We start from the raw sequence: 24968 nt of genomic DNA, 5'->3' as shown, positions 1-24968 counted from the left end.
AATACCAGTAATAATAATAATCTTCAACTGTTTGCGGTCGCCAGTCGATGACGTTGAACCGCAAAAGTGCACCCCCTATTGCAGATGCAAATAGGCTGGCCGTTGTGTGGCGCGCTTGTTAAAATGCAGTTCTACACAGTGCACTAGTTGTTGTTTTGTAAGGAGTTATAACCAGTTCTGAGAGAGAAGAATAGGAGTTCTGGCTTGTTGTAATATAAGAGAATTCGTTGAAAGCTATGCCTTCAAAGTAATTGAATTTTTTTAAAAAATCGGTCCAAAGAACAATAATTCATCAAAAAGGCTCACCTTTGACTACACAAAGTGAAAAGCAACAAGAAAGAAGCCGAACATTCCTCAAGCTTGTTTACAAAGTTAGCTAAATATAGAGTTGTGCAATTCAGGTTGCGCTATTTTCGAGCGCGTTTATAGTTACGACACTCACCTAGAAAACAAAACAACATCGTAAGAATTCAAAGTTCTTTGTACCCAATTGGGCACTAAGTGAAGTCTTCTATCTTACGCTAAACAACTCATTCATTTGCAGTTTTTCATCAGAAATATTTTTTCTTACTAGCCATGATTCAAATCAGCGAAAAGAAAAAGGGACAGTTTTCGAACAATTCACATATAACATGACTGTCATTCGTTTGCGGTATGAAGCACTCCACAACTGTAATAAAAAAGTGGATAACCGTAGCGTGTTCACAACCGCGAAATAGTGAGTTTTTTTTTCTTAGGTTAAAGCTCAATTACTCATGAAGAGTCATTGAACCAGATAGGAAAATTTGCTACTCATGCTTGAACCAAAAGTTTGGTTATAACTTTTTCCCCTGATCGCTAAAAATTCCGCTTCACAGCAAAGAACAAAAAACTACTACCAAACGATATTGTTTCATGTACTGTTCCTTTGTGCGATTCAATTTCAAAAACTATAACCTGTACCAAACCACAATGGAAATTTGGGAAACTCAAATCCTATTTTCCTATTTTTAAATTCTAATTTAAATTTTTTAATTTTAATATCAATCCAAATCTAATTTTATTCCAAATTCTTGCGAATAGTCTTTTATAGAAGACATACCTTGTGCATAGGCAATTATTCAAACAGTCATTGTTGCTTAGTTTGTATATAAACAACGCAGCGGATGACTTGAAAATCTACTTAGTGATTAGGCGTATTGAGAACTGCAAAGAGTTACTGCGACTTCCAAATTTGTTTGATAATTGTTGCATGAAAAAAATTGTTTGTTTCTAATAGACGAACCAGAGATGTAATCCGTTTCGAATATAAAATTTCTAGAGTAAAATTGGACAGAGTTAACCAGGTAAATAATTTTGAGGTTATACTTGATGGAAAAATGATCCTGAGGTCTCACATTTCGGCGACGATCGATAAGACTAACCAAAGTTTGTACTGTTATATCGTTCGTTCGACACTGTGATTCGCAAGTGTTGTTCAGTGTCCTCGTGAGATGATGGGAGAATATATGTTCGAAAGTGTACAAACTTTCCCTTAGCTTCGCTGATCCGTCAATCGATATGCTTATCATTTAATTCGACTAACCATTGTTACTTCTGCTAACCAAATTGTACATGGCTTTCACTTAGACACATTATTTTACTGAATAAACTTTTCTCCTCAAGAGTGTTCGTTTTGATTTGTCCAGAAGAGTTTTAGATAACCGAATCAATCTAAAAACATAATTTGAAAGAAATCTGAGATGATCGTTTTATCAAATCACTTTTTGTCTTTAAAATAATTTTCTTCAGTGTTGTGACACAGTTTTTAAATATTTTCAAATGGAACATCAAACAATTTCCTAAAAGTCATCCATTGACAACTTTACTCTGAATCTTGTCATTACCGTACGTCCATGAGAGGCGTGGGCTCTTTCAAAAGTCAAAAAAATGAAAAATTATAAAAAAAATTTTTTTCCTGGAGTACCCACTTTGGTTTGTTCCGAAGAGTTTTAGGCAACTGAATTGTCTATCTTGAAACTTGTTTTGAGAAAATCTGAGTTTGTTTTAAATCGCTCTTGCGTTTTTTTAGTGTTAAATTAAATTTTATTTTATTTAGTCAACAGATAGTATGTTTACCCCAAAGACTCTCTGAAAGTCATCTGTTTACAATTTTTCTCTATCTCTCGGTACAATGGAAACAAATCAAAATACAAACAGAAGTTAAAAAATCTCCGACCTTTTTAAGTGTAAGTATAAATCAATTTTAGAAAAAAAAAACAGTTTTCAAAGTTGCTCAGAGTAGCAAGTCCTACACATCCACAAAGTTTCATAGAATTTTGAGAAGGTACTGTTAGCCCCTCAGTCGAGCTACCGTGAGATGCGTCAACTCGATTTTATGCCATTTTCAGAAAATTCCAAATTTTGCTGTGTAAACTAACATATATTTTCGTGAACCAAATTAGGCTAAATTGCTCTAATGTTTACTAGATTCATGTGTTATTTTCTATCTAGATTCTCAATTATCTCAGCTTTTAGCTTTTTTTTTTTTTGAGTTTTAACTTTTTTTTAGTTTTTAACTATCCAAGCTCAAATCAATGTTTAGGCACCTTTTTCTGGTTTTCACATTAAGAGATTTTTCAGTAATGTGGTTTTTCAAGATATTCAATTTATTATATATCTGCCTTTAAGCTAAAAATGAATACTCAGTAACCTGTCTTTGGGAGTTTTTCGAAGAATTATTATATATAGTAATAAAAACAATTATGAATTTTTTTACTAATATTATAAATTTTTTAATGTTTTTTTTTTTTTGTAGAACAAAATTACTATCTGAAGCTTTACCAGCGACTCTATACTAATCAAACAAACCGGCCAAATGAAATCTTCACAAAATGTAAACTATTAATTTTTTTTCTCCACGGTCCATCAACCATCAAAGTTTAGCTAACCTTTTGTAGATTTTTCAGGCAAAAATATAATCATAAAAACAATTTGAATTAAATTTTTCAAAATTTTATTTTTTATAATATTTTTTTATCCCTCCTTTTCTTTACAGTGCATGCTTTTTTCGGAAGGGCAAAAATACTATTTTCTGCTTTGCCAAAGACGTCATACCGAACAAATAAACCGTCCTGGCTATACAATTATTTTTGCTCATTAAGACAATTTTTACACAAGTTTACTTCTTCCAAAAAATAGTCTTGTTAAAAAAATATTATTAGAAAAGTCGATTAACATCGTTGTCTTATGCGGCTTGAAATCGCTTTACTGATCCTGTCAATGTTCCCTTTGTAGTGTCGCGGCATTTGGGTATTGAAGTAAAACAACAAACAGTTGTATACGTGGCGGTTCTACCCCATGTATAGTGGGCGGCCTTACCCCCAGTGGAACATTTTCATATTTCACCAAAAAAGCAGTCAAAATTACAAGATTACTCACGGCTTTCGACATTTCCGAAAGAAGACATATTTAGGCTACCGGTTAAACGTATATTCACAAACGAAACAATAGATTTTTAGACAGTAAAGCCTTAAGTCCCGTTGCCGCAAAACACTAGCGCATTGACCGGTTGCCAGCTGAAATGTTGTTCTTGATTATTTCTGTGACCGTTCGCGCACTATCAAAGCAGAAAGGGGTGCAAAATGTTATGTAATTATATTGTAACATGTCTAACAAGGAAATTTTTCAATTATTATATAACATGGCAGTGAAACTACGGTGGGTGGTCTTACCCCGCAGGGCGGTCTTACCCTGTTTACCCCTACAAGATACCGACCACATTTCAGTCACGTTTTCCGTTTCAAAAAAAAATTCACAATTTTTGGTGTAAATACTAACAATTTATAATATGGCATTTTGACCACTAGACTGACCGCTAACATATCCAAACGAGGTTCAAACATTTTAGGACGCTTTTTTGTAATATTTTTAACTTAAAAATCTTTTTTACGTGATCCCATATGAACTGAGGACGCATTTCCCGCGTAAAAAGAAGACCTTAGTGTAATTGAAATTGCTTTTGAACTGATTCTATTCTTTCTTCATGTATACCTGGACGTGTAGACAGCACAATGCTGCAATATTCAATATTCCAGTATAGGCTTAACATAGACAATATATAATGTTTTGCTTATATACAAAACATGCAATTTGTGTATGAACACTTCAAATTGCCACACGCAGTGTAACGCTTCGCTGAATACCCCCACCCACCCCCTTATGTATAATATAAATGATCCTTATGAGTGTTATACTGCCGTTCCAAGCATAGTTGTCCCAGCGTGCATAAGGTTTGTGTAAAACATGGGACAACAATGCTTGGAACAGCAGTATAGTTGTCAATGAAATTAAGTTATAATCTAAAATTATTTCAAACTCACTAACCTTTTCTCACTTTTGTACATTCTGATTTCCTATTTCAATTACATTATTGGACGTTGCTATTTTCTGCTAAAAGATACTAAATTACATTGTTTTACATTCAACTCCAATCAACTTTGCTTACACCCAATGTAAAATGTGTGGATTTTATTCTAAAACAGATCAATGTCTTCTTGTTTTTTTTTCTTTCCAAATACAGCTTCATGTCGTCGGCTTTTAGATTTTTGGCAATGTAGGAAATGTCGCTCACGTACAAAATAAAAAGAAGTGGTCCTAAATGAGAGCCATGGAGGACACCTGATGTAACTCGAATAGGTAATTCAACTACTTGAATAAATATATGGAAAAAACGAAACTTGTTAGCAAAAAACCCGAAACAAGTTTTTTTGTTCTATTTGGGACCCCAAACAATCCTGAATTTATTGGAAGTCGATTGGTTTTGTCTCCGCTTGGCGCATTGCATTTTAAATTTATATGGAGATTTGTATGTAAAAACCAACATTTTTGCATTTTCCATTCTAAAGAGCTCAAAATGGCTCAAACCATAGGTTTCATGACTTCAAATGGTAGGTTTTTTGATGCCTAACAACTTGGCCGAAGGCACTAAGGAGCTAGGGTGTACCAGAAATACATTAGAGCTGTTCAAAGTTAAGTAACCTCTGAAACACATTGTAGATTCTATTTACGTCTAGAATATTGACCTAAATTTGTTTGCTTGATCCAGCTAAGTGTATAAACTCGTTACAACAGGTTACTTCTGATGGGAATCCTACTGACGCCGGTACATTGGTAATGTTGGCGAAAACAAGATTTTCTGCATATAAATCGACATACTCAACTTTGAACAGCTAGAGCTCTTCTTGAGGGCATTCTAGCTCTTCAGTGTCTTCTTCAAAGTTGTTAGATATCTAAAGTACTATACTTTAATATAATGTAGTGCATTATTAGAGCATTATTGAGCTATCTAGAAAGGTAAATGCAAAAAAAGTAGGTTTTCCCATACGAATTTTCATACAAATTTGAAATGCAATGCGCCAAGCGGAGACAAAACCAATCGACTTCAGGTACGTTTAGGGTTGTTTGGGACCCTAAAAGGAACCATAAAAACTTTGTTATGGAAAATTGATCACTTTTCCCTACCCTATTGAATAGGGTTTTCAACTAACAAGTATGATTCAAGCCACTTCAAGAGACCATTTCCGTTTTATGCGGTTTAAAAAGTAGCATTGGTATATCAATACCTTGCTTAAGCTTGTGTAAAGAGCTTCATCGTAGTTTCCATTATTCATTGTATTTAAATTCAAATAGATTTGTGAACGTTGAGGGGCCTTTAAAAAAACCGTGTTGTATGTCTATTAACCAATTTTTGATCTAAAGAAATATTTTTTCGTCAGCAATTGCCTCCATCAGTTTGGGAATGCAAAATATAATTGTAATTCGACGATAATAACGTATGTCAGATTTTCGCCCAGATTTGAAAATAGACACTAAATACGAGTTTTTCATATTTGGGGAAGATTCCGTTTCCCAGTGACTAATTATAGTTAAATTCCGTAGCATTTTAAACCAGCCATAATTATAAATATTGGTACTTGTATTCTGCCGTTCCTACTAAGTTGTCACAGCGTGCATGAGGTTTGTGTAGAACATGGGACTACTATGATTGGAACGGCAGTATTGTACTGTCTGAATTTTAAAAATATCTAAATATCATCAGAAAATTCTATAAAATGTCTAAATTTTGTGTTTGATTTTTTTATACTTCGGTTGGTTATTGTTGAATTTCATGAAATTTGTTCCAAATTCGCATTTTTTTATCTCATTTTTGTTTAATTTCGCAGAAATATTTTGCTGTTTTTTTTTGTATTTTGTATTAATATGGAATTGTTAATGGTTGTGCTTCGGTTATGTCGAAGTATGTTTACTGACAAAATGTTATTGAAGTTCAACACTGTCAACTGAAATTATATAATTTTCATATATTCTTATTTAATAAATATTACCTTCGTTTCTGAGGTGTATTCGAATGTAGAATGGTTTAAAATCGATCCCGAATGCCATTTAGCAGTCCAAAAAAAAGTGCAGTCTAAATGAAAGGACTCGGGGTGATACTCAGAAACCGAAAATCAACTCCACTTGACATTTTGGAAGCAGGCAAACTCTGAGCATATGAAAAATAGTCCAAAATGGCTAAAAACCATCCAATATGGGTATTTCTGGAACTAAAGTTATGCGTACCGGCAGCCACAAATCAGCTTATAGCGTCATTTCAAAATCCGCGATGGTCAAATAAACAGTGAACGATTAGTTAATAATAAAAATTAATTAGGTTGACTATTTCAGTATTATGGATTGTGTCTAGGCCTTATTAAACTTAGCTACTTCGCATACTTCATATTCAAAAATATTTTTTAGACTAACATTTAAAAGGGTTGAAGTTTTGAACCGTTTTCTATAAATCTACGTAGCTCAATAATGACGAGTGAGAAAAAAAGTTGTCACGGGATTACCTGTAGGGAACTGGGTTCTAAAGTTTCACCTCAATAATCCTATAATATATAGGACAAATGTCATGGAATAAGGTGTATTCGATCACGTTTTACAATATTTTCTAACCAACTCGCTGATTGTTCCCAAAACATTGTTCATTTAAAACGAGTACTTTGTATTTGCCCAAGAAAACCCCTGAGGCTGTGAGTAAAATTCCTATCATTTACCTCATAAAATAAATCCCACAGTTCTTTAAGGTCCATGAGATAAATCGGGGTGGAATTGATCACTTAGAAAATCCACGCAATCTATTGGAAATAAGCTATTGTTCGATATGCATCACAGCTATTTTGGAAAAGAAAATAACGATATTCGGGGTTAAAAACTATTCATTTTGACTGATGAAATGACATATTCGAATTTTGCTCTCATTTGATCATCGTTCGACCGATTTCAATTCAATTTGTTGCACAAAGCTAAAAATCAGCTCTTATTTTTTTTTGTTTTTTTTTCTGGTAAATCATCAGTACTGCATAACTGGAATCGTATAAAGTTATATTTTTATGACTTTCATCAAACTTCAGTCAGTTCTTCAAGGTGAATGTAATTTACCCTAAAATACATTTACTTCAAGTAAACTCAATAATTTTTTGGCAATATGAAACCTGTTCTATCAAACTTGATTGAGTTTTGACGAAGTTAGAGAAATCTTACGAAGATATATTAAATTCTAGGTTGTAAAGTAGGCAATGTATGTAATTTTTTCGAGGATGCGAAGTAATGAGCACGGGCTGAGGGTGTGTCCCGTCTGGACGAGGGATTTTTTCTTACGCACGTATGCCAAGTTTTGTTTAAATCAAAAACGGTCGATATTAAACGATAGGTCATTTGGCATGGTGTTTATAACTCAAAATTGAAAATATTAATAGATCACCTGAATTGTGTCCAAATTCTGTTTTCGTATATCTTTTCGTATATATTGGTTAATGTTTCATCTAATTATGGTTAAATTTTATAACATTTATCTCAAATTGTAATATCGACCACATTCTGCTAGTTTTTGTTTCCACTCAAACGCAGAGATAATCAATAAATCAAATCAAATCTGATTATTATTTTTTGGTTATTGATTTTGTCTAGATTATGTTTACGAAAAAAATATCATTTAAACTTAACACAAATTATAGGAGATCAATATTTAAAAATCACTTTTCACTGTTCTTTTTTAGGAATCAAACGCCGGAATACCTGTAAAGAGTTCAAGCGTGCCATTTTCTGACCCAATTCAGCTCAGAATCGTCCCGCAATCAAACATTCGCTATTACTACTGCTGCTGCTGTTGCTGCTCACGCTGTAACACTTACTGCCGTTTCATGGTGGTTCCTTTCAACTCCAACAATTTACAACTAACAAAAAACTTACCCTCTTCAGCTGGGAGCTCTGTAAACAGACAAATGGTAGAAATTCATTAGTCATGGTTTATACCGTCATTACATATTCATTACACTACAGGTTCGCCTCCTACTGCCTCTACGCTGCCGATTCGAAGAAATATTAGGAGCTAAAGCTCCGGGAATAGTTTATGCGCGACAGTACGCTACACGCACGCACGTTTTGGCAACACTGCGCGCTCGCTTCAATTCGAACGCAATTTTCACCAACAATTTGACGTCAGCACCAAAAAACGGGTGGCGTGCTTCGTTTACACGAGTACGATTTTTGCTTTTTTTTCTTGCTCTCGATTAATCAGCGCCGATTTTGAGACGAAAAATGTAACAATAGTGATAGTAAATAGAACCGAGAGTGCGCACGTGATCCAATGCTACCGCATTGCCACGGTAATTGGCGTGTGGTTAATCACTCAATAACGAGCAATGACCGAGTGGTAATGGATCGAGATTATGTATGCATATGCTTTGTCATTTTTATGCGGTATTTTATTTCTAATCGGAAAAAGCGTAACCATCGTTGGCTATCGAAATTTTTCCCCAGTTGAAATGAAAACTTCCACAAAGGATTGTGTGGTTTTCTGGGCTTAAAGCAAATTCGAAAAACAATGATTCACAAGTTGTATAAAGCATGACGAGTTTTTTTCCGCTTTGTGAGTCATACGTCTGTAACGCTTGACGTGAGCGTGAATGTTAATAAAAACAAAATGTACCAAAATATTTAGACTGAAATGGAATTGGGTTGTATTTTTACGATCGATCAAAATTCCCTCGTGTAATTCCAACAAATAAAACCAGACTTCGAATGATGATTGTAAACACGACGACGAAAGTAGAACAAAGATGTATAAAAATTCTCAGTATCAATAATATAGAGCTGACAGTTTTGTTTATCCACTCACAACGGTATAGATTTAAGTACAAAAATATTTTACGAACTAAGCGACTCCCCCAATGACAAAAAAAAACTTTCCATCGCTGTTCCATTCTGGAACGACAGCCGATTGCAGTAGACATCAAAGTGAAACGATGCACCTTTCACGTTCAGGGTTTTCAGCGCAAGAAGTGGCGAAAACTAATATTTATCATCAATCTACTAACCGACCCGGTTCCGGCCGAACGACCGCGGTATGGGATCGGACATGGGGTACTTATAATGTACCGTGTCCCGGTGTGCAGCAAATCAACACACAGCAGTTGCGATGCAATTCGTCCGCTAGTGGATCGGCGCTATTTTCGGCGGCAAAACGCTAAGCGGGCAAAGTGCCAAATTCACAATCCTGCTGAAATATAAACAAACTGCGAATTTATTTCGACCAGCAGCTTTCGGTCTCGTTTTTCTCTCATTGTCGTTTTTCTCGAAGGAGAAGGTGACACGCCGCGGGCAGAAAGTTTTCATTAACTTTTACTGTGGTACCCTCATTGTCTCCAAGATATTCCATCGGTGGTCCCATCCGAATCCCAACTAAATTTACGACTACCAGGAAAATTGAGGGCAACAGGTGGATTTTTCGAGCGATTTGCTAGACTTAATCTGTCCTCTTATTAGACTAGTGTGCATGCCGTGGGTTGTCAATTTCATGTGGTGAAAAAACTTGTCTAAGTCTAGCTCGGCTTAGTAACGTTTCAGCAACCTTCGGCTGCTGGCAGCTATACGCAGTAATATCACGTGTGTGTACAGCAAAATTCCAAGCGGGGGTGCTGTTTGTTTAAATTTGATTCAATTATCAACGTTGTGCCAGTGGCTGTAAACGGATAGTGTGCCCATCGTTGCCGCTTGCCACAAGGGTTAGACACACAGCTGAGTTCATCGCACAAGCTTAAAAGGACAGCACAGTATGACCACCCTAAATATATGTACACGCGCTTTGTTTGGTTAATGATGTGTTTCACGGTGCTAAATTTGCTCCGGGAAACAAAGGAAAACTGGATTAACGTCATAGTCGTGCGTGGATAGCGGGAAGCACTTGCACAGCGATGCCCGCGCTACCAGTTTTTCCATTTGCAAAACCGATCATCTGGGCACGAGGCAACCTCTTTCCTCCGTGAATTTGACGTATGGTGTTCAAGCGTTCAGCACAAGTGGCACACTACTATAAACCAAAAGACATTTGAGATCTGGTTTTTGAATTTCATAATCGTGCGGCTAGTGTTCTGACCAGACGACCAGATTAGAACTACATTGGGACATTGTGTGCTCAGCTCAGTCCTGGTCGTCGTTCACTGAGAGAGATGTGGATGTGTCGGCTGTGGCGAGGTGCAAGGGACGTCAACGATTTACGTCAAAGCTGACCCACAGAGTCTCACTGCCAGCGGCGGCGATAGCAATGAGGCGAACGATGTGATGCAGCTGTTAATGCGCGAATAGTTTACTGCAAATGCGTGAGACTGCCAACCAATTCGAAAAGCAAGTAAACTGGATGAACTGCAGTCTGTTTGTCGTCGCCGAAAGCCGGGTACTCATGGTGAATTCGTAATTTTATTTATAACGCACACGCCAATCGCTCGATCGGGCCAAGGGATTACCTCACAATTGATCAACGACGATCGAATAATCGAGGACACAACGGGAAGGAGTTCTATCATTGAGTTACGAGTAACCCAGTCACGGTTTTACAGAGACCCTGACATTGCCTGCTGGCTATGACAGCTCTGAACTGGTTCCCAGCGGCATTGATCGCCATGGCAGCCAGCAGTGACAGCCCACCGTGTGTGCGTGTGCATGTGGCGCGAAGCTAGCGATGGGTGTGCGTATCAAAATGTCCTCGTTTCGCACATATCTCTCACATTTAGACATTTAGGATGAAACAGCCGTGGATGGTCAGGGCTGTGATCGTTCGGACGCAGCATGGACATAAACACTATTATAATGTACGCGACGTTCCGAAATTATAAATGATGCTAATTTTTGCACCTGTGGGCTGACACGAGGTTGTCCGATAGTTGAGGGAAGGTCATCCAGTGGAGGATGATAGCCGTTTAACGTAAAACATTGTTTCATCGCACTTTGATGTTGTTTAGAAAAGTGCTATGATGCAAGCAACGATACTTTCACACCATAATTTTATAATGGTAACAATTAAAATTCGCCAATGCACAGCTCAATATCGTGAACTTTTTTCATTTACTCTCCAAATACTGATTTTTTTTATATACTATCGTCAGAAGAGATTCAATATAAAAAAGCTTCAGTTTGGTGTCTTCAACGAAGTTGTAGATTATGTTGTCACAGGAAACTTTGCGAAGACACTTTTCTTTTTGTTTCGAAGATATAATGTTTTATATTAGACTAGTTGAACGTTCCCGGCGATGCTCGGGATCAAAGGTTTTAAATTTAAGAATCATTTTTTATAATTCATTACTGCTTTATCACAACTGACTTAAAAAATATTTCACATCTTATATGTTCATCATCACTTTAAATACTTCAATATTTTGAGAACAGAACACACATAAACTCCCAGCAAACAAATTGGTTCATATAACTCGCGCTCAACTCTGTTAAGTGAACCCTTATTTGGTTAAAAATGATCATAAAAGATGCATGAAATGCGCCTATGTGTACAAATCTGGAGGCCATATATATACATTGTAAAGAAAAATTGGTACGATTTTGTATAACTTCGCAGGTTATCTTAAATGGCCTCATTTGAAATTTTAAATTGCATTGTATACGACTTAGAGGAATGACGCATTTTACAATTTTATATGACACGTTAAATTGCTTCATATATAACCTTATATTGCGTTTTATAGGATTTAAATTTTATACGATATAAACAAATTTAATGTTGCATCTTATGGAATTTCAAACTTGGCATGCACATTTGAGCGATTTAGAATTAGCATCCTTATACGACTTCTGGTTTGCTGGGCTGGAAGTCGCCATATCGGATTTGCAAACGACGTATGGAGTTCCACTTTCGGAATTATTGAAATGGTTGGCCAAATACCACTTTAGGTTATTTTCCTGAAGCCGGAAGCCGCCGTTTTGGAAAATGTTGTGTGGAGTCATCCCAGTTTCGAATATATCTATACTGGGTGATATTCGGGCTATTTGACAATCGTTTACAGTAAAACCTCTTTTTAGGAAATTAAAGTAAGTAAGAAGAATTGAGCATGAACATTCATGCTTATTTCTCCTCTATAATGAAATCTAAAGAGATGCTTGTGATTTTTTTCAAAACGAAAAGGTTTGTTGGTGTCCAAGGAACACGTCTGAGAAGAAGTGAAGGTTTTCTGATAACTAACAATTGTGCTTAAATCCACAAAACTCAAGTCGCCTCCTAATCTATGTTCGAACCAATGAAATGGGACCTTTCCTCCAGCTAAATGTTCCAAGATCTAGTTTGGGTAAATGTAAAAAAGAAAATCAAATCCCGTAATGTGTTACTATTCACTAATCTACGAATACATCAGAAATGTAAATTTTTTATGCTCGACTCGCACTGATTCAAAACATGGATTTTTCTGCAAAAAATATTTGGAAATGTTAAAGAAACAACGAACATTTTATTGAAAGAAAAATCACATGTCATCGTTTTGAATTTTGATCAAGATGCGATTTGAGCCTATGCTTAAAAAGTCAAAGCTTTGCATGTATTATATGTTTTTCAAAAAAAATCAAAGCAAGTATTTTAAGGTGTTTCTTTGTATGCAGAAAATCATCTTCAAAAATGTTTCGACATGCGTAGTTTTTTGAGTAATATGTCAACTTTTAGCAATAAGATACGTGTTATTTTTTCTCAAATGTCTTTCCTGAACATTAACCAACATTTTATTGGAAAACAATCACATATCATAGCTTTGAATTTTGATTTGCAGACAAATTGGGTCTAAATATTCATGATTTTGCACGTTTTACTTAGTTTTGTGAATAATATCTACAGGTAATCAGATACCTATCATTTCTTCACAAATGTCATTCCTGAACATGAACGAACATTTCATTGAAAAAAATCACATGTCATCGCTATGAATTATGATTTAGAGACGAATTAACCATAAAAATCTTAGTTTTGCATTTTTCACGTAGTTTTGTGGTTATTATTTCGAGTTTTTGTAATCAAATACCTATTATTTTTACTCGAATGTCTTTCTTGAACATCAACGGACTTTTTAATGCAAAATAAATCACATGTCATCTCTTTGAGTTTTGATTTGGAGACGAATAGAGTATAAAATGTCACAATTTTGCATGTCTTACGTAGTTTCGTGAATAATATTTCAAGTTTTAGTAATTAGGTATTAATTATTTTTCCTCGAATGTCTTTCGTGAACATTAACAAACATTTTAATGAAAAATGGATCTTATGTCATCGCTATTAATTTTGGTTTAGAGGTAAATTTTGCACAAAAATTCACAATTTTGCATGTTTTACGTAGTTTTGTGAATAATATCTCAAGTTTTAGTAATCAGATACTAATTTTTTTCTCGAATGTCTTTCCTTAACATTACAAACATTTTAATGAATAAAAAATCACATGTCATTGCTTTGAATTTTGATTTAGACGCAAATTCAGCTTAAAAAGTCATAATTTTGCTTTTTTCTCGTAGTTTTCTGAATAATATCTCAAATTTTAGTAGTCAGCCATTAATTATTCTTCCTCAAATGTCTTTCCTAAACATTAACAAACATTTTAATGAAAAAAGAATCTTATATCATCGCTTCGAATTTTGATTTAGAGGTAAATTCAGTATAAAAAGTCACAATTTTGCATGTTTTACGTAGTTTTGTGGATAATATCTCAAGATTTAGTAATCAAATACTAATTATTTATCCTCGAATGTCTTTCCTGAACAAAACAAACAATTAATGAAAAAAGAATCACATGTCATCGCTTTGAATTTTGATTTAGAGGCAAATTCAGCTTGAAAAGTAATAATTTTGCATGTTTTACGTAGTTTTGTGAATAATATCTCAAAATGTAGTAATCAGATACTAATTATTTTTCTCCAAATGTCTTTCCTGAACATCAGCGAACATTTTCGGGTTAAAAAACCTTTATGTCACCGCTTATTTTTCTGATTTAGAACGATTTTAAATGATAATGATTACTGTACACCACAGAGACGGAGGGAATAATATCAATAGGATCAAGCGTTACGGAATTCCATTTTTATATAGTAGACTAGTCCTAAAAACTAATTTCTTTTTTGATTATCTAAAAAACTATCATTTAGAAGGCAATAAAAAAATTTAGAATCTAAAAAACTATCATTTAGAAGGCCTAAAAATGTAAAATATTATCATTCTTTATGCATCCCCAGGTTACAATTAGGCAAAAAACGACATTGCGATATTGTGCCTGTAGTGTATTTTTGTGCAAACAACATTTATTTGATAAAGCACAAGCGTATCATTGTGGTTGAAGAAGCACCAAGAATTTCTCGTAATGCGTCTAAATCAGAATTAACTATATCCTCAAAAACTAAATCCAACAATACATATGTTATCATAATGAATGGTTTTGTCTTATTTATCTCTAATCATATCAAATTTATCAAATAAATCTTACTCTGAAAATAATTTCGAAGTTGTTCAAGAAAAGGGGGTTGTTTCAAACTTTTCGAAAAACCTTTACTTGCGAGACATCAAATTAATCTACACCGTGTCCAAAATATTCTCATACATTTTTTTATATCATTGTTGTCATAAATTGGTAGCACATATGCACAAATATGTATTGGTGTGTTTTTGTACCATGTTCACACAGACTATTCAAGATGCAGTTTGTTCCCTTTCATTAAATGTCCATTGTTTATCGACGATGAAACAATTTTGTGCCGGTTTTTGGAAGGGGAGCGCCCAGGCCATATTTTTAAAAGCTTGAAAAACCTGGGAGTAAGGCGTGATTATGTCTATCGGACCATTAGAACCGTGACACTTCCTTACTGGATGACCGTAAGAGATCCGGTCGGCCACGTTCAGCTAGGACTAAGCGAGTGGTTAAGATCGTAAGAAAACGAATTCGACGAAAATCGCACCGCTCTGTACGTAAAATGGCCGCTGATCTTAATGTGTCCAAATCAACCATACACAACGTGCTGAAACAAGACCTGAGATGCCAAGCTTTCAAGAAATGTAAAGTTCACGGAGTATCAGCAGCTTCGAAGACAAAAAGGTGCGAAAGAACTACTCTCCTACTATCGCGGCACGCCGGAAAAGAATTCATCTTTTCGGATGAAAAATTATTTGTTCTGCAGCAGTCTCACAATGTCCAAAATGACAGATTGTGGGCCTACTCTTCGCAGAATATCCTGGACAGTGACAGAAACGAGCCTCGGTTCCGAAGTGCCGCTTCAGTGATGGTTTGGGGAGGTATTTGCAAGCGAGGGAAGCTACCGTTTGTTTTTATTGAGAAAGGCGTTAAATTAACGCTATTTATTACAAAACGGAAATTTTAGAGAAAGTTGTAAAGCCAAGCGTAGATAGAATGTACGGAGAAGATCATTATGTGTTTCAACGGGACGGAGCACCCTCTCACACAGCGAATCTGGTTCAGAACTGGTGTCAGGAAAATTGGACCGACTTTTCGGCCAAAAATGAAAGGCCTCCCAGTTCACCAGATCTGAATCCCTTGGATTACTTCGTATGGTCATACATGTTGTCGAAGATAAACGAGCACAGGATACCTATATTGGCCTGGTTCAAACCCGTAATCCAAAGGGTTAAAGGTGGTGTTATTCCAAAACACTTGTTGTAATTTATTAATAATATAGTACCTTTCAAATCGAACAATAATTAATAAAATCGGAACAGCTGTTGTAAAATAAATGTAGTTTCAATTTGTATGAGAATATATTGGACACGGTGTAAGTTCAAGTAAGCAAACATAAATCGACCTGTTAGAACGGGGAGAGTCTGTCATTTTTTATATATTGATATTGATATATTTAATGCTCACATGTACGCGTAAATTTGTCTTTAAAACGTTTTATCAATTTTTACCGCTTAGCAATGAAATAATGATTATAACTAACGTTTTACCAAATTGTCCAACATTTTATCTATCTAAAAACATATTGGTTATTGTTATCCATCATGTGGTTTTGCTGTTATTGTTATAGGCTGGCGGAACAATTGCCAGTTTTATTTTCAATTTTACATAAAGCATCCCAGTATTAAAAACAAAGACATAGTCCTACGTCAAAATTCCCGGGAATCGGGAATCTCGAAAAGTTTAAATTTCCTGAAAAATACTAACGCGGGTTTTAGTCAGTGAGATATTTGCTTTTTCGCAGTGAGGGCATCACAAATTAATTTTTTAGTACAAAGAATAGAAAAAAAACCTTGCACAGAACGAGGGCCGAAGGTTACTTATTTTCATGAAGGCTACATATGACTTTCTTTTTTTTTTTCAATATTAAGTTTCTGTATTATGGCTTATTAATGGAATGATACATAATTGACTTTAGAATTTCGTTCAACAACAGGGCTTAGAAGTTTCGACTTCTCAAAAAAGTCCCCATGCAAAACTTCAACTTAATCGGACTTCGGGATGTTAAGCCTCGAAGTGGTCCTTTTTACCGATTGAAACATGCACAAATAGTTCAACAAATTCTCGAATGTCTCTTATAGGTTGGAAGAGGATTTCGAAAATTGAAAACTTTTCTCAAATCCAGAAGAAGTCGAAAAGAAAATAATCTTGAATATAACTTAAAGTGACTAAAAACATCTCAAGGAAAAAAAAAAACAAAAAACTTATAAAGGCATCAAAGGTAAAAAAATTAAAAATGAAAGAAATTGCAAATTTTCCTTGAGCCGGTTCAAACTTTTTCTAAACAAAAAAAATCTAAATTTAGTCCAGAAATAGGAATTACTTTTAAAAACAGTTGGAACCAAAAACGAAAATGATCTTCAGTTTGGTTCAAATTAATAAAGTAGTAAGTCTCACGAGAGGGAAAGGCCAAAGAGATGATGATTCAAATTTAGCCTAATGGTTGGAGGAGGACGCCAAAGAAGAAAAGGCCAAAGCTGAAATCGATTCGAAATTTACCTGAAAGTGGTCCCATACGAGACTAATGACAAAACTGAATTGAAATTTATCTCACAGCATGGTTGAAAGTGCCTCCAAGAGTTAAAACAAAGTTTTTGAAAATTGGTTTTAAATTAACCTAAGAAAACTTTAAAGTACGCTAACAAGAGAATACAAAAAAAAATCTTATTTTACCTGAAATTCTTTGAAGGTTCTCAACAAGTTTGAAAAATCTTTTCAAAAAACGAAGAGGCCACAAATAACATGATTCCAAACTTTTCTCATATATTGCTGACGGCTCTGAAAACCAATATATTTGCAAAATTGTCGTCATAGGCCAATGTTTTTTTTTTTTTTGCAGATTTCCATTTTTTTCTTTTTACACTTACTACTCCGAGCCTCGTTGCCTCCGGCGAATTTGATCACCAATTACAATTTCCTGGAGAGGTTTCAACTGAATATCTGGCCAGTTTTATATTAAGAGGGACTTATTTTTGTCACGAAGTATTTGTCGAGTTTTTGTAGAATCCTCCGTGAAGGAAGGGTTAGTGAGAAACCTAAGAACGAACCCGTTTCCATCGAATGGCCTAGATTCTACGAAGATTCAAACCCGCAACCACTTGCTTGTCAAAGTGGACTCTGTAATCCTACGACTATCAAGCTTCCCTGCCATTATATTGCCGTGCGGCCGTCGTTGTTCTACCACGGGAAACAAGGTATCAAATATCAGCACTCTATTCCGGTGAACAAACTTTCGAGCTCTACCGCTAAACGAAATTCGCAAAATCGATTTCCAAAGACACTCTACTGTTTATGGCATACGATAAACAACAACTCGAATGTTGTTCTCGAATAAAGCATTCACTGAGCTACGTTACGGTTTACTTGAACAGCACGTGCGTTGCACGGTAAGCAGTATCGCTAAAGATAGCAAGAAAACACTTCTCTCTCTTCAATAATTTCCCGCACTCATATTCCTGCTACAAGACAACCCGTATTGAGAGTGAGTTTCGGAATTTATACGCGGTATTTTACGCAGATTTCCCAGAAAGGTCGTTTTTAGTGGCATGCTTTTAATGGTTTTTCATGGACAATGCCACAAAAGATCAACAAATTATACTGGTCGCAGTGGGATCCATACAAAAAAAATGGTTTTTAATTTTCAAATCGTTTATTTAGAGTGTCCGATGACTTTACTATGGCTAATTACTTGATAGAGCAATTCCACAAAATAAACGGGCAACCAATTTAATCGACCATTTTCGATTTGGCTGGAATTTTGCATAGATGTTTCTATAGGCAAAAGATGCCATTTTGAGCTATTTGTTTAATTTTTTGGAACATGACTCATTTTTGAGAAGCTATTGAAAAATACTATTTTGGGAAGGTATTGAAGATTACAAATATTTTTAGGGCCGAAACGGTTTGTTTGATCGGTATGACGCCTTCGGCAAAGTTGTAGATAGCAATTTTATCCCTCAAAAAAAAAATACACGCTGAAAAATATTTTTTTTATGAAAAAAAGTTAAAATAAAAATTAAAAATCAAATATCAAAAACAGCATATTTTTCAAAATCTATTTTTTTATAAAAACTACAAAAGATTACCTAAACAATGAACTGGTCCGATCATGGGAAAATTAAGAAAAAAATCATGATCTTTGGGAAAAAAACTCAATTTTTTTCCGAGGGGCGTATTTTATTTGGAAGGAAAAAATTACTCTCTACAATTTGGCCGAATACACTATGTCAATTAAACAAACCGTGTTGACTGTGAAAAATTTTTTAATTTTCCATAGAGCGCTCAAAAATATATTCACAGTCAAAACGGTTTGTTTGACTGGCATAGTGTCTTTGACAATGTTGTAGATAATAATTTTGTCCTACCATAGAAAATATATCTTGTGAAAAAAAATCGAAAGAATATTTTTAAAAAGTTATGATCTTTTTTCCTGATTTCTCCATGATCGGACCGGTTTCATTGTTTAGGTAATCTTTTGTAATTTTTTATAAAAAATTAGCTTTTAAAAAATCTACAACTTTGCCGACGACATTATACCGATCAATCAAACCGTTGTGGCCCTTAAAATATTTGTAATCATCAATACATTCCCAAAATAGCATTTTTCAATAGTTTCTTAAAACAGTCGTGTTCCAAAAAATTAAACAAATAGCACAAAATGGCATTGTTTGCCTATAGAAACGTCTATGCAAAGTTTCAGTCAAATCAAAAATGACAATAAAAATATATTACACCTGGGACATTTTTTCGTGGAATGCTCAATAGCAATTGATTTGGCTCCCGTAACTTTTCATATTTTCTCTTCATTTTCAGCTCAATTCGCAGGTGGAAAAAACACTGCTTTTGATTCTTTTTTTTACGCGGATTTTCAGAATTTACGCGGTTTTTTACGCGCTACATATCGTCCGCGTAAAAAAGGCTTTAGCGTGTTCTGGTACCTAGTGTAGCACAGCTTCTCTAGTGTAACCGATATTTACTTTTCCCTTCAGGGACCATTCACTGCTGAAATATTGAGGTGTTTGCCGTATTCCGCAATTTATATTATTAGCATTAACACTATTGAGAGTAATTGACATGCTTATTTTTTATCTGAGCTTTTCTTTTCACCTTTCCTCTGAGACACACTTCCTTCCAATTACAATTTCCTGAATTACGTGCCTCTGACCAGTTTCGTCATAAGAGTGACTTTTTGTCAAGAGGAAGCCATTAAGATATTGTGGAATTCGAAACCCATGCCTAAATCCTTTGCCGCCGGACGGCGTGATTCTAAGACTACGCACTCGTCAAGGCAAATAATGTTTGCTTTTCCCGTGAACATGTGAAATTAAGTCAGCCATATCTCAGTCAGTTTTGGGTGTGAAAAAGTTTATTACAAAGCGCAAAACCCATTATTAATGGCTCATTTCAAGATGGCTTGACAAAGTATATTTTTTTACATCTTTTAGCACCAATATTTAGTGGTTAATTTGTGGTTTCGAAATCCAATTTGTGGTAATTTGTGGTTGAGTAATTTCTGAGAAATTTTCAGAAAACTGAGTCAAGCCATCTCTGAAAATGATTTCGCTTCAAATGAATCGGACAACGATGATATATACATCAATCGAAAGCTCTTAATTTGTGGTTCACGAAAATGTAGTTTTTGTAGGCATACTTCATAATAAAATAATTAAAAAACTATTATTTAAATTTTTGAACATTGTTTACCTCTTGTTGTCAACACCGACCGTACGCGGAGCTGGTAGACCATCAAGATGATTTTTTCTCAGAAAGCTTTCGTGTAGCGATGAGTATGGTGAAACTAGAGATACTCAGAGGGAGAGATATGCGGTGAGCCAAATGAACCGTCAGAATTGGAGCCAAACGAACAAGAAAGGTAACACCACATTGAGAGGTATTGCAATCAGGTACAAAAAAGAACGTGTTTATTTCTATACGATTTTTTGTCCTATTGCCAATGAATGAGTTAAAAATGCTGTGAGTGATTTTTACCCGGAGTTCAACAAACCTTGTGTATGGGCAACAAAATCAGTGAAGGTGTATAAAATTAAACATAAACATAAAATATAGCACCTTAACAGTTTTTGCGAAGCACTTCACTGTTCTTAGGGACTTTCACCGTCACCACCGATCATACAAGTCGAATGTTAGTCAACATTGCGCTTTGAGAAGAGATCTGGCACCTCGACATAAGAAAACCCAGTTGCCGAATTGGCAATTTTTCTAGGTGAAACAGTATGTAAACAGCAGGGATATTATATGTGCAGATTTGCTGCGAAATGCAAATGTTGATCAATTGGCGGATATTTGTAGTTGACAAGCCTCCGTGTGTTTTACGTAAATTTCCTCAAAATAAGTGAAGTTTTACGTAGACATGCGAGCGTAATTTTCTCGATCTTCGGTCGAGTCATTTCCGGAAATGTAGTTTTGCCGTTTACCGATTGTTTTAAAAAAAACCTAAATTAATACACCTAGGGGTGTGATCTGGTCTTTCTCATACAAAATCTATTACATGTTAAAATCTATTAGCACATACATTTTAACTCTTGGAATAAATTACAGCCTGATAAGAATAAAGAACAATTTTTTGTTTCGATAAATATAATAATATTTTGGTAACCAACTACGCAACTGAATTTGACTGTTGGGTATTTTAGAAACCGGAATGATGCCTGAAGGTTGGGAATGGGCCTTAGAACTGTAGGGAACGGTTAAAACGCATGGTAAATGCCCAAAGGTGTGAGTCCTGACTAGAATTAAAATTCGATATTTTCTCGTCTCAGGAATATGCTACTACAACTACCCCCTGAATAATAAAACAAAAAAGCTTTCAACGGCAGCGACAACTGTATGTCGTATACAGTAAGGTCGCTTTTTACGCGTTTTTTACGCGGTTTGCTTTCCTCCATTACTCAAAAACAGTACAAGATATCGACCTCATTTCAATCACGTTTTCCGTTTTAGGCCACGAGTGATCATATATCAGTTTTTAAAAAAAATCACAATTTTTGGTGTAAATACTCGAAATTTAAAATATTGAATTTTGGTCTCTAGATTGGCCACTATCATATTCAAACGAGGTTTTAACGTTTTAGGACGGTTTTCTTTGTTATATTTGCAACTCAAAAAAGTCGTTTTTTACGCGAGCCCATACAAATTTGGGACGCATCCCCCGCGTAAAAACGACCTTAGTGTATATGAACGACTGTCGATATGTTCTAGATGACCCACTAGCACTAACATCGGCAGGTGCCAGTACTATGCTCATCCAACGCCGCGTACGGTCGGTGTTGACAACAAGAGCTAAACAATGTTCAAAAATTTAAATAAAAGTTTTTTAATTATTTTAATATGAACTATGCCTACAAAAACTACATTTTCGTGAACCACAAATTAAGAGCTTTCGATTGATGTATATACCATCGTTGTCCGATTCATATGAAGCGAAATCATTTTCAGAGATGGCTTGACTCAGTTTTTTGAAAATTTCTCAGAAATTACTCTACCACAAATTACCACAAATTGGATTTCGAAACCACAAATTAACCACTAAATATTGGTGCTAAAAGAATTAAAAAAAAAAGTCAAGCCATCTTGAAATGAGCTTAATAATGGATTTAATTACCTTTTTCGCTTCGAGAGGGCGTTGCATTTACATTTATGTCTTTTTGGAGAGATGCGTCGTAATAGGAGAGAGAGCTATATTGATAGTTTATATTTTTCACCAGTATTACCCCCAACTGGAGGTAATTGGCAGACTTAGGAAAACATTAATCTTATTTGGTTGTCTGAATTTATGTAACAGTTCGATGCAGTAAAACGATATAAAAATAGTTCTCATCTACGCAACGTCACCAAACCGACCTCTTAAATATACATGACTATTGTGCATATATTTGATAAAACTGTAGACCAAACTGCCTGCAATCTGCAACGAAAAGCACGAGAAGTTGTATAAAACAAACACACACAAAAATCTTGTCAAAAAAATATTGTCAAATATCTCATCGAGTATTTAGAAAATACTCTATTCGGTGAAAGAAAATCCGGTACAAATTTTCAATAACGACCAAAAGATTTCACTTTTGTATCTTCCGTTGAACTTTTACGTGTACGGTTCAATGTCGGTGCCATTTCCGCTGAAAGACAAAGTACCACCAGCCAGCCAAGAGAAACCTTTTGAGTGTCGCTTGACATTGCACCATTTTGACACCCCGCCACCATTCATGGCGGGCTGGTTAAGTTTGTTAGCCACAGTGGAAGTGAATTTTGCGCTATCTTTTCACTAGCACATGGTTTGAAGAGCACACTAGGCTTGGAGCATCCATCGCAACTGGGGGTGTAGTGCTCGAGAGAAACCCTTTTAGTTATTCATGAACGTTGCTTACAGTAAGAAAAAATAAGTAATTGGTGGTTACATATATTAACTTACTTCTCGGGCATAAAAATGCACTGAGTCAGTTCCATATGACATACATATGACCTGCTAATCGAAAAAGCTGTTTCCTATCGTGCGCTGCTGATTTTTCCATTGAACATAACTATCTTAAAGCGTCTGTCGAAATTTTGTAAACAAAAAGACATAAATGAATTAACCCAGTAGCCATACTCTCGTACACATTTGCATACTATCGACAGAGTTGTGAATGCCGTGCACAACCGTACGAGTCGGCAGGAAGATCCCTCTATATAAGTGAATTTTACACATTACAGATGCACTTTTTCGTCTGTTTTGCTTGTGTTATCCACCATGGTTGACTTAAGCAGACTATTTTGTTTTTTTTTTCCTCATCTATTAGACTATTTTGTATAGAAGATCAAAATCTTATCATTCGACCTACATAATAGCACATCTATTTCTAGGTCTCCCAAAATCATCCTGGAACTCTACAGACTCAACGAGATATTGTACGCTTTCTTGACCAAATGTTGTTATTGACCAAATGTTGTTATTGCTTCGACTACATAAAATGAACAGTAAACAAACTTTGACTACAATAAAAAAAAAACAGAAGGATTACCCAAACTTTCGAAACGCATGCATCTCGCAACTATGCAATTACGCTAAACAACAACACATCAGCCGGCTGATCCAGGAGTTCGTCGGAGTCGCCAACCCAGCTGATGGCCCAAATTCTTAACAAACAGAGCCGTCTAGCGAGAATCACGTAAGTCAAATATTTGGACACCTTTATCTGCCGCGTCGTTCCTCCGGCGAGCATGACGAATTCACACGATAGAGCACAACGCAATCAGACATCAAACATCTGCACAGGCATTATCCGCGCTCCGGCTTTTCAACCGCCCACACCTTATCCTGCGCGTGCGGCCATCCCCATCCAAATGAACGGCTAATGGGATGCACACCAGCTCACATCTTATTTATTATTATATTTTCTTCTGCAGGAATGCATCATAATCCACCCATGGATGCACTCACCGTACACAGATTCGCGAAGGGATCATTCGAATTTTCAAATACCCGGAAGACAGCGCGCTGTCCAAACATGGAACGACTGCAATATTTCATATTCGAAAATCCTCCCAGATCTTCTCCGTCAATAGGCCCGGGTTGGGCAACAGAAGTTCATAAATGAAATTTTATTGTTATTTGGAAGATTAAATTACTCCCTCTGGTTTTTCCTAGGCTGACGGATCAGTTGTCTCGTGTTGGTTTTATTCGCGGGGAAGATTTGCTCCGAAATGAGACGGGCGCGCACACACAGCGCACTCTTGGGAATTAAAATTCCCGTTTCGAATGTTTGTAAGCTGCACTCAGTTCTTTTCTTTTTGTGTAAACTTCAATCGGCCAGGCCAGAAAGGAAAGGTGGAAAAGCGCAGTATTTACAGTGGTGCCGAAAGCATGGATAAATAGGTTGAAAATAAATTAGGAACTCATGATTTGTGGCGATTCTCCTCTAACGCTAATGACGTCACTCGGAGTCGGGTTCACGGCCACACTCGGACCGAGAGAAGAAGCAGCTGGTAGCGTTGGGATGCCAGTGTGTGCAGCTAGCTTTCCCAGCAGGAAAGTTCACTTTTGCCCAATACCACGTGGACGGATCAATCATATAAATGAGCGAGGCGCGGAGTGCTGCGGAAAGTTAGAAGATTTGCTGCTTATTGTGCGCGCGCGTTCAGGTTTGTTTCGCTGTAAATACAGGTCTAGATGCAAAACAGGTTTGGGCCCTT

General features: G+C 35.8%; 1 protein-coding gene and 1 long non-coding RNA gene across 6 annotated transcripts in view; one reads left to right on the top strand and one right to left on the bottom strand.

The window, feature by feature from the left end:
* On the top strand, positions 1-24349 carry LOC129721934 (uncharacterized). Of its 2 annotated transcripts, XR_008727516.1 has the most exons (5): positions 1-462; positions 545-718; positions 4541-4656; positions 23640-23944; positions 24183-24349. It is a non-coding gene; the product is annotated as an uncharacterized LOC129721934 (long non-coding RNA). The 2 variants fall into 2 exon arrangements; XR_008727517.1 differs by lacking the exon at positions 545-718.
* The window catches only part of LOC129721933 (calcium-transporting ATPase sarcoplasmic/endoplasmic reticulum type-like), a 69747-nt gene that overhangs the window by 2697 nt on the left and 42082 nt on the right, over positions 1-24968 (bottom strand). For all 4 annotated transcript variants that reach the window (XM_055675052.1, XM_055675054.1, XM_055675055.1 and 1 more), the window contains one exon: positions 8254-8271. In XM_055675052.1, the coding sequence (XP_055531027.1) occupies positions 8254-8271 (18 nt within the window). The remainder of the gene's footprint in view (positions 1-8253; positions 8272-24968) is intronic.

This window comes from Wyeomyia smithii, chromosome 2 (genome assembly GCF_029784165.1).
Source record: "Wyeomyia smithii strain HCP4-BCI-WySm-NY-G18 chromosome 2, ASM2978416v1, whole genome shotgun sequence".
In the NCBI taxonomy this organism is placed as follows: domain Eukaryota; kingdom Metazoa; phylum Arthropoda; class Insecta; order Diptera; family Culicidae; genus Wyeomyia; species Wyeomyia smithii.
The sequence above is the reverse complement of the archived record's forward strand: the minus strand, read 5'-3'. Positions and strand labels throughout refer to the sequence as shown.